This window comes from Rattus norvegicus, chromosome 14 (genome assembly GCF_021556685.1).
Source record: "Rattus norvegicus strain SHRSP/BbbUtx chromosome 14, alternate assembly SHRSP_T2T, whole genome shotgun sequence".
In the NCBI taxonomy this organism is placed as follows: domain Eukaryota; kingdom Metazoa; phylum Chordata; class Mammalia; order Rodentia; family Muridae; genus Rattus; species Rattus norvegicus.
The window spans coordinates 71,308,941-71,322,226 of NC_141547.1; the positions used below are offsets into that span (position 1 = coordinate 71,308,941).

Genomic DNA, 13,286 nt, shown 5'->3' on the forward strand with positions numbered 1-13,286 from the left:
CTTTCAAAGCACTCCACACCTTGCAAATGAAAGAGATCTTCCTAAAACACAAATAGGATCCTGTACCCTTCACGGGCTCCCTGATATTTACAGCTCCTGGCTTGCAAAGCCCCTCCTGATATTTACAGTCCCAGCCTAAGTCACACACACCACCACGGAGACACCGAAGCTCTCCCTGTGCCTTGAGCCTGCTCTGACTCTGACATCATCTGCATGCTTCCTTGACTCTCCTCCTTTCTGACGCTCTCACTCCAAAGACTGGAAGGAACCCTTGTCCTCACAATTCCTGCTCATTCATCAAAAATTGTTTTACAGTTGTCTATCCCTCCTTTAAAGTCTTTAGGGCATGGTCATGGCCTATTCACCTTCATATTCTTGGTAGTAAGTACAGTAAATAATACTTATAATTACCAGTGAGCAATAGGGCTCTATATACATGGCGAGTTGATGAATGGAAGTTATTTAATCTTGACCACAATCTTGCATAACAGGTATTATTATCCTCATTTAAAGAAGCTCAAAGAAGTTAATTGGTTCCAATCCCCAGGGCAGGTAAGGAGAACGATTCATCCTCTATTAGTGCAACTACGATGTGCATGTTCTTTCTACTCCATTGCTCTGGACCTATCAAGTGAACACAATGTAAAAAAAAACAAAACAAAACAAAGAACAAAAACAAAAAAACAGAAAACCAGATATGGGGACAGGGCTCCTAAGAAGGTGGCACTGAGAACTTCATTAGTTAATTTTCTTGTGGCTGTGGCAAAACAGAGTGGAAAACTTTACTGGAAGGGTTTACTTTGGCTTGCAGTCTAAGGGTGGTGAGGGCATGGTGTCAGGAGTTTGAGGCAACCGCTCACATTGCATCAGCAGACAAGAAGCAGAGAGAGGTGAATGCTGGTATTTGGCTTGCTTTCTCTTTTTCAGGCCAGGCCCTGGACCATGGAAGGATGCTACCCATATACAGAATGGATCTTCTGCATGAATTAACCCAATCTAGAACCCCCATCGCAGACATGCTCCAAAGTGTTTCTCCTAGGTGACAGGTCCTGTCAAGTTGACAACATTAATAACCAGAAGAGTCAAGAGGGTAGAGAAGCACTTCTGACGAAATGCCATGTAGTACAGTCTCAAGGTGCAGGCGGTGGGAAAGTAGTTATAAACAGAAGCAAGAGAGAGCAATGGGATGAGTTCTGGTAAAAGATGGCTGTGAGGGGCTTAACGACTTAGGAAGAAATGGATGGCCAAGTTTGGAGGAGAATCCTGGCAAGATATAGAAAATAAAGTTTCTTTATACATCAGCCACTTTATCAAAATAATAAAGAAATTAGTATTCTCAGGGTAGCATAGATGACAACCTGTTATGCCAATATTTTGACATCTGAAAACACTGAGATGATTAATGTACAAGAGCATAAATGCCAGCCAGGCTCAGTTCTCAGAAGTCCTGTGCAGTACATTTAGAGTGTCTTTTTTGGATGCTGCCAGAGTCCTCAAGACAGGCCATTATGAACGTATTTCTTCATGTCTTGTGCTTCATCAACACATTCTATTGTGTTCCAAGTGCTAATTAAAATTGTACACTGATTGCCAAAGTAAAAGCAAAAGCACTTACGTTATAACAAGTGTGGGAATTAAATGGATCAAAACAGAGAATCTCATTCCAAGAATGACATATGCTCCTCACCCTACCTGAGTAACTGGGGAGAGAGCTGACACTCAGACTGAAAATCGGATAGGGTATCCCCCAAAACCAGGAATTTATAACTATTTAGAATCTTCTAGAATTTCAAACTTTACAAAAGCAGCTTCATGAGCCATCACCCTCTTCTATCTCTTCAGTGACTAAAATGCTTTGATTTGGAACTCAGGGAAAGGTGAAGCTATGATGTCACAAACACATGGTTGTTAGCAAAACGTCTCTCAGTCCCTCTTGAAAAATCCCATTCCTAGTTTGTGGTTACCTTCCAGCCATATACAGACAATCTTTAAAAGACTTATCCCACAAATGTTACCCTAACTTCTCATGAAGAAAAAAGAAGCCAGAGGCTGGCAAATTTTCCTAACTAGACATTGGACTTGATATTGAGAGTAAGACTCAGAACACCACAGATCCTTAATAAAAACAAAGTAATGCTCTGCTTGTCATGCCCAGCTGCTGTGGCCCACAGTGCAGGCAAATCCCAAACATATGAGTTTCAGAGAATCCTGGGAATATTCTTCAGCCTGTGAAGGTTCCTCACAGGAACCTCCAGTTCCTCATAGCGTTCCTCACCATTCTTTTACTTACCCAGAGCACTACTTCACACATTCTTTAGAATTATCTATGCTCTGCAAGTTTGTCAAGTTCCACTCAAAGAGTGTTATGACTTCCGCTCTGTCTCCTCCTGCCCATTTGCCTACATCTTCTGTGGTCCTTGAATGCCTTCCTCCTCCCCGTTTTCTGCTTTGCATGCTCATCTTTGCAAATCCAGTCAGCAACCACTCCCCTTAAGTCATTCTGGTTCCTCTTAAAGTACAGTTAGTCAGTCTCTCCTTTGCACTGTCATGACACCTTATCCACTGCTCTCTTCCTGTCAGCACCCCTGCCCTGTGTCTGTGTGTATGTCTGTGTGTGTCTGTCTGTGCTTACTACATCCATTCATAGTATATACTCATGGGTGAGAAGTGCTGGTCATTGATCTTGTCAGGCTAGGGCTTTAACAATACCTATTCATAAAAGAACACTGTTCACTGGAAAAGAGCACTCCAGTCTGATGACTGAAAGTAGGCCATTCAAGATAAATACCATAACGGACAATGGTCCCATACAAGAATATTAAAAGTGAATGCAGAGTTAGCATTTAGTGACAGCCTAAATTATTGCAGGTAGTAGCTAAAAATCACACAGCTCTAAAATAGAAGAGAATTTCTTGAGAAACAAACGACTTTGTCCTTTTCTACCTGATTTAGAACATTAAGGGCAACAAGCACATAGCATGTCTCATGACCTCCCACCAGGTCTCCCAACCTCATATTAGGAGTTTGCTCTGCCATATTCCATCACTGGAAATCCCAGCCTCTGTTCTAGTCTCAATCAATTATTTTACCCACTTTCACACACACACACACACACACACACACACACACACACACACACACACACACCCACCCACCCAGGGATTGTTTTGAGAAAACCATCTGTCTGCTAAAACACATGCTTGCATGAGTGAGTCCACCTGTGTGGTACTCACATTCCTGAGGACTGATGGATGCTCCCTCAGTAAAGCACTGTGCTTAACTATTTGTGATTAGCTACTTTTAAAGCAAAAAAAAAAAAAAAAAAAAAACAAAACAAAAACAAAAACAAAAACAAAAAAAAACCCAAAAAACAAAAACAAAAACAAACAAACAAAAACCCCTCCTAATGCAAAGTTTACAAGATAGAAGCCGATTTTACAACCTACAGGACACCACTCTGCTATTAGTCACACCAGTGGGCTCTTTCCATGAGGCATGATTAGATGTTAGAAATGAACACAGGGCAAAGAAAAACAGTACGTTCGATTACATTCCAAAGTGAATGGACTCTCTATTTCAGTGCCTTTAACTCCATATGTGACTAACTTTTATAGTAAGATAAACCAGATGCCATGTTTTTATCAAGTTTATAAAAGTAAAAACCAATATTTATAAAGCAGTATTGTTTTGCAAAGGAGTATCTAGCCAGCTGTCAGCTCATACACACCAGCACCATAATAAACATCAAAATTAACTACCTAAAAATAGTCTGCAGCACATTCATTTCTACTCACACATTTGGTGACGCTACATACTTAATTAAATATATAGATGAAGGTCAGCTGAGCACTCAGAGGAGGACAAACGATCGGTGTCTGGCTTCACCTTCATTTTTTTCTGCAATCAAAAATTTATGCCTGAATTATATATGCCACACTTTTAACCCAGCATGCATCTGTCCCTAGAGGACATGTGTTCAAGAGAACAGGAATTAATGTTTGTATCATCTTAGGCAGAGCCTCACTGTGTGACTGAAGCCACAATGTATGTTTTGTTTTTATTGCTGTTTTAAGAACTTAACCACTACACTGTTCTCTTCTGTGAGACTACATTCCTAAGTTACAGTGTGAAAGCCAAGCAAGTTGTTTATTTGAAAGTAGAACAAATGAGAAATGTCAGGAACAGAAGTATTTTACCAATATAAGCTCAGTTCTGGAAAGGGAGAACTAGAACTGGAAATCCGAACTCTGTTTCTCTGTTTTAGTCTCAAACAACTTATTTTATTTACACACACACACACACACACACACACACACACAAACACAAACACACACAATAGAGATTGTTTTGAGAAAACTATTTGTCAGCTAAAACATATGCTTGTAAAACGACAATTGGAGATCAGATGGATTTCTAAAACCAGGAAGGCACAAACCAAAAGGATTGTTTTGAAAATGTGTAATTTTATTATGTATTTCTAATGATCTATGACAATCAAGGGAAAAGTGGCAGATAACCAGTTGGGTTGCCGTAAGAATAGGTGATGTTGCCTAGAGTCTTACAAGAACTAGAGAGCACAATCCCTTTTAGTACCCCAGAAGCCAGGGGAAATGAACAGACAGGATACAGGAAAACGGATGAATGGGCACAACAGAGACTCAGTTACAGGAGCAGAATCACAGCCCGGAGAACTTTAAAAGGGAGAGCGGAAAACCAATACTTAGTCACCAAACCCATGATACTTCAGTTAGAAACACTAGGGAAAGGTAAAATATTTATCCAAGTAGACCGTAAAGTTCACTAGCTACCAACTATTGTGTGATGAGCGGCCGGGCACAGCAATAAATAGCTCACCACAGAGGAACAAAGCAGCAGCAGAAAGGCTAGCAACAGGGACTGGGAGACATTAAGACCTCTCTGCCTTCTGAATCTTAACATGTGCTTGGTGGAAATAAAAGGAATGTTAAGAAATAGCAATGAATATAAGGGAAAATATGAGTTTCCCCCCAAAGCATAATGTTAATTAAGTGATTAAAATAGTTGTAAACGTGTGACATGACTTTTTTTTTCAATTGTGAAGAGAAATACCTTTTCACCTCAAAGAGAGAAAGCTGGAATGAGGAACTTGGCAAGTCATTTCCTAGGTCCCTTTCATCAGTATTTTACAATTCTCCAGAAACTTACATGTCTATACAGAACAAATACATCTTGACTGAAACTTAAAATACTGTTGGCTAACAGAACATGGATTATGTTCACACTTTTGTCACACAAATAGAACCTGCCATTGAGGGATAGTGATACACGCCCTAAATCCCAGCACTCAAGCAAGGCAGGCAGATCTCTGAGTTCAAGGCCAGCCTGGTCTACAGAGAAAGTTCCAAGACAGCCAGGGCTATACAGAGAAACCATCTCAAGTAAGTAAATAAGTAAAATAAATAAACAAAGCCTACCTTCCAGAACTCAGTATCTTTGTGCAAATATCTGCTTTAGCAAAGGATTATTGAACAGAATGGTCTGTATAATTGTCAGAGTTTGAATTACGGTGATCTCAGTCAAATATCCTCATGCTAAACAAATACTTAGGAATAAAATGTTGCTGGCTACTGTTAGGTTGTAATGGGCACATTACAATCAAAGGCATATTCAGCGTGGTTATTCTAAAAATAAATAGTTAATTTCTATGGAGCAATCACAGAGAGGATAAAGCATCATGAGACTCAGTCATGGAGGTGGAAGATTGCCAAAGATAGAAGACATCACTGAAACCCAGAGGTACAATGAACCATCAATTCCGCTACAAGACTTACTATAGACCCAATAGTATGTTTTTATTTCTAACATTACAGTGAAGTTGTTTAGATCTTTTAAAAATCCTCAACTCTTCAGCTGGGCATATCTGTAATACCAGCACTTGGGAGGTTGAGGTTGAAGGATCATTAATTTTGAGGCCAGTCTGGCCTACATGAAACTTTATCTCCAAAACAAACACTCAGAAGCAGGAGAAATGGCTCAGCATTTAAGACCTCTTGCTCTTGCAGAATACCTTGGTTCAGTTCCTAGCACCCACATAATGGCTTATAACCACCTGTTAATTCTAGTTTTAAGGGCTCCAATGTCCACTTCTGGGCTCCAGGTACACACAACACATACATGCACATACCATACGAATAAAGTAAATCTTTTTTTTTTTTTTAAGTAATACCACCACCAAAAAATGTACAACTATCTCTCTGAAAATAGCAAATGAATTAAATTCAGGGCTACAGCTTCAGAACTGAATATTGACTTCCATGGTGGCAGCAATAGAAGCCACGTATTGTCAAAGCAGCTTCCTTGTGGACTGACACAGGCATCGCTATCCTGTGAATTAGTTCCAGCTACACGACTGAAAAGCTCTCAGTAACCCTTTCCAGTACTGTGTCAGCCACCTTCTAAAGCCACCCGGGAGCCATGGCCTCTGGAGCACTCAATGGAATAACCTTAGAAGCCTGCTCCTGGTGTTCCTTGGGATAGTCTGAATCAGAGGCTGGAGAAGCAAACCACAGCTTAGAGCCTGGAAGACTGGCCTGTATGCACCAGTGAGTTCTCCCAGATCAAGGAGTAAGGAAGGAGGGCAGAGAAGACCGAGAAGGCACATAAAGATGGAAATCTGTGCTGTTATCGGTAATCTTACTGTACTGTAAGATTTAGACCGGGTACAAAGTGACTCTAGTTAACGATTTCACACTTTCTTCTAAATCCTGATAATATCAACAGGCCAATCTCACTTTTTTTTTAACTAAAGTACACAAGGATCTAAAATGGGGGATGCATAGACTTTGCCAAGGTTTTGCTGCTTGAGAGGTCATTGCAGTCTGGCCCAAGTGTGATTTCACATGAGGGGAAACAGTACAGAGAGGCTCACCTCTGCTCACTGGTCAAACACTGAGTTAGAGTCAGAGTCCAGGTCTTTCCATGACTAGGGATGTTTTCATTACGTTTTGCTTTTACTCAAGAAAAGTGTGAGGAACTCATTTCAAACAATTTAGGGGCAACAGATATGCTGGGTGCCCTATCAAGAGATTAATCCACTATATAGAAGACTAAAAACATAAAGTATTCCAACTTATCCCAAAAGGGAAATAGTACCCTTTTCCCTAAATATCAATGCCAAGGTCACACTACTAAATGCTCTGTACTATGTAAGTTTTTTGTATATTAAGGTTATTTGTAACCTAATTTCAAGGTTTCCGAATACTTATTATTTGGGGGTTTGATAGTATAGAACCAGGAAATCTCTGAGGAACATATAAATAACAACTAAATACAAACTTTATACAGGAAAGGCATAGACTTGAGTTTCCAGCACTATCATTTAAAAACAAGAATTTTTAAATAGCAACCCTGACAGGGCCCCTCTCCCCTCTTTGACTATATAAGATTAGGAACACCCTTTGGAACACAGATTATAAAATTTAGGTTAGAAGGAACCTTACAGTATATAAAATCTCTGTAGTTTTATTATCATGATTCTGAAGATGTGTCAAGGGCATTATTTTTGATTCAGTTTTGACCAAATAAAACCAAACAGACTTAAAAAAATATTCTCTGCATTGCTTAGTTTTCCACAATGTAAAGTTTACATTGGTTGGTTTGGGTATTTCTTGGACTTTACAAGTTCCTCTTTAACCCTTCATATCCCTTCATCCCGCCCTGCTGTCAAACGGCCTTACAGCAGCATAGTACTGAAAAGTTGGGAGTTTGCAATCGGGTATCTGGCTATCTCTAACGCTCTCCTGGTTGTTCTAGGACCTGTTCCATCGGTTCTCAGCCTAAGTGTAGGGCAGATTAGAGCGTGAAGAGGTATTTGTTATGCTTTTGTTCATTTACAAAGTTGCAAGAATACAGGTTGATTCCTTAGTGGGCAAGAGAGCAATCCAAGGGCCACCGTGTGCGTTACCGGAGCGCACAGCAATGTCCTGGGAAGCCCAGGTGAATGTCTCCCAAGCCTGAGTCGAATTCGTTTCTATCCAGTGGTCTCGGCGCGGCTACCCGCGGTTACCAGTGAGGGAGTATGGGTCACAGTCCCACGGCAAGCAGTGACTAGGTGACAGAAACAGGCCACCTTGGCTGGCCACCCGCGGTCACATATCCCTATTCCCGAAAGGCAGCCCAAAATGTCCCCGGCGCACCGATCACACTGCCGGTCGGGCCGAGTCCCCCACCTGTTGGCACGCTCCCCCGAGCTAGGCTTTGGACACTGTCCACGGACAGGGAATGTGACAGATGATCATAAATATGCAGGAGAGATGCAGCCAAGGCAGCAGAGCCACCGGGTCGGCGCCGGCGGGAGCCACAGAGCTGGAGCCCGGCCCCAGTCGCCGCGCAGCCAAGGCCAGGCGGGTCGCACCGGCGCACTCCGGCCACCGCACGGGCACAAGAGGCTCAGGCCGTACGGAAAGCCACGCTGAGCCCCGCCGCCGCCCGCCGTCCCCCACCGCGCGACCCGGCGACATGGAGCCCGGCGCAGCGCCCCGGTCCGCAGAGCCCGCCGCGCGACACGGCGACGGCAGAAAGAAAATGGCGGCAGCCGTAGCTGCGGCCACCGCGGCCTCCCACGCGCCGCTGACGCCAATGGCGCGCGCCGGCCGGCGGACTACGGATGGCGGCTGCCCGGGCTCGGGCGAGGGGCGGGGCGAGGCGGCGAGGGGGCCGGCGGGAGGCGGAGGCCGGGCGGGCGGCTGGAGGGAGGTGGCGGGGACAGTGTGTGGCTTTCGGAACATGGCGGGCGTCTGCGACGCGGCCGCCCCGGGAGAAGGCGGCGGTGGCGGCGCGGACGGCCCCGAGCGGACGGGCCGCGGCGAGGCGGAGCAGCCGGGTGGTGGCGGCCATGGGCCCGCGCCCCAGCACACAGAGACGCTGGGCTTCTACGAGAGCGACCGGCGGCGGGAGAAGCGCCGCGGCCGCGCAGGTGAGGCGAGCAGGGAGCGGGCGGGCGGGCGGACAGCACTAGGCCGCGGCGGGCTACCCACGGGCCGACCGGGTTGTGATAGCGAGGACGCCAGCGTCTTCCCTCTGCGCGCGGAGCAGCCGCGGCTCCTGTGGCTCCCATGTCCCCGCGGCCGGTGACAGCTACCCCGGCGGCTAGTGCGCGCCGCCCGACGCTCCCGCGGCCATCCCCGAGCCAGGTGCACCCGGGAGGTCGTCGGTCCCCGGTCACTGAGTGTTCGCGGCCGGCCTCAGCAGTGGCAGGCATCTCCCACATCCGAAGGAGGTCACAAATGGGAAACGGGGGGCTTTCTGGAGGATGTCAGTGCCAAGGTGACTTTCCCCCCTGTGTTTTATGCGAAGTTGAGTCTCGGAAACCTGTTAACTTGCCCGCCGAATACATTTTTCATAGACTCAGCTGACAGTGTGGTCGTGACCGTGAAGTTCAGTAGTTTTCTCCGACACAGAAATGTGCAGCACCCCCTAAAATGTTACATGTGGAGTTTTCCTAAACTAAAACTTAAGACAGAAGAAACGGTTTTGTCACACAAGAAAACACGTACCACTTTTAAACCCTGCTTGTCCATAAACTCTGAAGCATACTGTTAAAATATCATAACTCCCGTGTGTTCGAAGATCTTATTATTTTAAAAGAATTTGTATCAGCTTTGGTATTTACACTGAAGCTTTGTAGTAAGCCTGGAAGCAAAAGGGAAAGTTTTGGCATGGCCGTTGCATTGGGTATAATAAATGATTGCATTTTAATTCTTACATCGTAGGTCCAAAATCTTGGACAGCAATTTGATGACATTTCTTCCAACTTATTCTGAGCTAATGCGATGGAATAAGGTCCTGCAGCTTATATAAATACACAGTCAAGTTATAAGATTGACTCTGTTCACTATGGGTATTGAAATTATAGGTGTCCTGAAAGTCTGTAAGATCCTGATAGACCTGCTACTTCACAGAATTGAACATAGTTTTGCATCAGTCTCCATATCTTTGAAAACTCCAGCACAGGCTGTGTGCTGTGTTTGGTCTTTTTTGTTTAGCCAATTAAAATTTTCCCAGTATTCTTTATTTGGTTTAGTTGTCGGTTAAACACTTGCTTACAAGAGTGTTTGCTTTCTAAATTGGCAAGGCCTAAGTAAGACAAAGTCTTCAGTCTCCCAGCTCTTGTTCACTTAACCTGACCAGGTTTCACTACATTGAAATCGTCTTAAGCTTCAGGAAAGCCGTTACGGTTGAAGCCTTTTATGTTGTTTACAATGAAGAAAAACAGTGACACTGTGAAGAGCCTTTAGTGAACACAGACCTTGAGCTTCCTAAGTGAATTTATTCTTCCCTGGTACAAACACAGACCTTGAACCGTTGAAGTGAGCGTTCCTGGGCTGAGCTGCGTACTTGGACTTACATAAATTTGACATCCTATCCCACACTCGTTCTTCACAGAGGCGGCCCACTGAGCATCATACACTTAACAGATTTAAAGCTGGATTTTTTTTTCAACCTCCAGTGGCAGAAAGTCCTTTCTAGGGAGAGAGCATCAAGCCTTAGCTATTGAGATGGATGGCCCTTCTTGCTCCTTAGTCCTATCAGTCTTTTATAAGGGAAAAGGTAGTGGTTGTTCCTGCTTTGGTAGATGGCAGTAGGGATCTAGGCAAGCATCCCAGGAACATCCAGTTAGAGGCACCAACCAGTGGTTTTCCCGTGTGGACCACCCTCTTCTGACACCTGGTGTCTCTTCTAAGAGCCAGGCAGCTCTCACTGTTGCTGGTGCCTGTCCACCTGCGACTGGGTCTGCACTTGGCCATGGCACCCTCTCTAGCTTAGAAATCCAGGCATTCTTTTTGTTCGCCTCCAAGTGCTTCTGTCTTCTGCTCTGTTATCTTTCTTTGCCTCCTTACCAAGAAATAGGAAACAGGTTGGCTGGGCCAGAGGGCACCACCTAGTGTCAGACTGGAAACATCTCTCTGAGTTGTTTAGTGTGGGAGCTCACACTAAAGTATTAATTGTCCATTCTCTGTACAGGCTCCTGTGGGCTTGCCCTGTCCTCCACTTTGCAAGCTAGGCCAGTCTATGCCGTTCCTTTTGAAAGTCATGATCTTAGTGTCTTGATGGTTTTAACTGTCATTTAGTTCCAATCCTTTTTATTATTTCCCACAAGGCATTCAGGGCTCCTTATAAGAAATGTATTGATCAGTCCTAGCATCTAGTATTCTCTTAAAATGAACATACAAGTGCTTATCCATCGTTGAGTAAAATAAAATGGAGTTTAGTATTTAAGGTTCATCCTGACTTATCTGTTGAGAAAAATATATAAGTATATGTATATTAGAGTATATGGGGCTATAAATGTGACATGCGTTCATCTATGTCAGTTATTTTTTTTTCTGTTTCTTTGAAGATTGCTATCATTTGATTCTCAGCAGCGCTTTTTTAATGCATGAATTGTCTGACAAATGCTAGTACTTGCACCTTAACACAGTTAAAGATGGATGCCTCATTCACCATTCCCGTGTGTGGTGAGTTTGAACTCTGGAAATAGTGCTCACCAAGAACTGAACTCTCACCTTGCTCTTAATATTACTGCCATTTCATGTTGCAGTTTTCGACACAGACCAGATTAAGTAATGCCTATCATCCGGTTCCTGTGTTTTTCCCCTCTTGACTTGCCTGAAGAGTTCTAGGTGAGAGAGATTCTGTATAGCCATGTATGGCTCTGGGAATCGATGCTGAGCAAGTCAGTGCTGGACTAAGAATTAGGCCATCTGTCTTCTTAACTTGGTTCAGTTGTTGAACTGCATAGGCTGCTTGCTTGATCCACTTGGTCTGCTTCGTGGAGTGATTACTAAATAGTCTGTAACTTAGTTGCCTTACTCTCCATGGAGACTTAACAGAGGCTCTGTGTAAGACAAACATGACATCTGCCCATGAGCATGAGGCAGTTCCCTGTAGGGCAAGTGCAGGAGGCAAGCAGATAAGCATTGCTTGTGAAAGGAGAAGCCTGATGTCAGGTGTGGCCGCAGTGTTGTTTGTGATGGACAATGCTGTGACTAGTGTTCTCTTTGTAATGCTGACTTGACTTCTGGAACTCTACTCTTGTCTGATTTGTTTCTCTCCTGCTTTTACACACTGGACTGTATCTCCAGGAGAAGAAAGAAAAGCTGAAATCCAGAACAGCCAACTGGTTTCCTATTAGCAGTTCCCACAGAGATTGTCAGTGGGATTCAGACGAGTCCTAGTCCTTGTATTCTACTGTGCGTAGACCTGAACTTTTAAGCTAGCTGGAGGACTATTGACACCTCACACTTTTAATCCTTTCCTTTGTTAAGATATCACTTTTATTTTTTAACCTTTTTCTGTCTCTAAGCATACGACTGCTCTGCTCTTTACTGTCCTAAAGGAGACCATAAACTCTTTTTAAAGGGTGGGAGGCAGAGGTAAGAAGATCCTGAGTTCAAGTCCAGCCTGGGCTACATGGAGAGCCCATATCTCCTAAACAACCAGGCCAAAAAAACCCCAAAAAACAAAACAAAAACAAAAACAAAACAAAAAACAAAAAGCATCAAGAACCTGAATATACTATGCAAAATGGTTCTTTTTCTTACATTTGACTTAGGAAGGCAAACTCCTATTGTATTGTCTCCTAGAAGTTAATTCCTAGTTCCCCTGTATGAAAGTATGCCTGTGTGTAAGAAAGACTCACTGACTACTTTACAGACCTGGTTAAACTTTGTAAACACTTCTTTTACTTAAGGCCAGAGACAAGTGTGTTTCATGGTTTCTTAACAGTCAACTAGTATTCCTTTCCAATTTGCTTTTTTAATGTGCAGTGCTATTTTAAGAAAGATATATTTAGACATATTGCTGAATATGTAAATATATGTAAGATTACTCGTTACTTTTAATAAATACTTTTTGATCCTAGCTTCTAATTTCTAAAGTAAATAGATGAGTAAGACTAATAGTTCTTATTTCGGAGTAAAGGAAGAGAATTTAAACTCTTATTTCTCAATTAAAGATAAAGAATTACAGAATGTTTTTGTGATAGATTAAAAGATACTGGTGGAATTGATTTGGACTTATGACTGATATTTTGCTTTTATTAATGTTCACAATCTTCTAATAGACAAACTTATGATCTTAAAATAGATCTATTTTCACAAGACTGTACCCAAAGACAAGTAAATTCAGACATGTATATAGAACTATAAAGTTTAGCAAAGCCACCATGCACTACTGCACTGAATATCTCTATAGGGAGGCCAGACTTCTCCAGGGAGTGACGGGATGGGGATACCATACAAGCAACA

The 13,286-nt window shown here is 43.3% G+C and overlaps 1 protein-coding gene and 1 long non-coding RNA gene across 3 annotated transcripts in view; one reads left to right on the forward strand and one right to left on the reverse strand.

Moving 5' to 3' along the window:
• Positions 1–3,897, reverse strand: part of LOC148001382 (uncharacterized) — a 92,381-nt gene extending 88,484 nt beyond the window's left edge. The window contains exon 1 of the long non-coding RNA XR_015637472.1: positions 3,816–3,897. This is a non-coding gene — a long non-coding RNA (uncharacterized LOC148001382). The remainder of the gene's footprint in view (positions 1–3,815) is intronic.
• A 4,809-nt stretch (positions 3,898–8,706) lies between these two features.
• The window catches only part of Tapt1 (transmembrane anterior posterior transformation 1), a 46,274-nt gene continuing 41,694 nt past the window's right edge, over positions 8,707–13,286 (forward strand). Inside the window, exon 1 of one of the 2 annotated variants that reach the window (XM_087583095.1) lies at positions 8,707–8,953. Coding sequence is in view for 1 of the 2 variants with exons in the window: in NM_001432808.1 (NP_001419737.1) it covers positions 8,764–8,953 (190 nt within the window). In the remaining variant the exon portion in view is untranslated. The remainder of the gene's footprint in view (positions 8,954–13,286) is intronic. The other variant, NM_001432808.1, reaches the window with a different exon arrangement.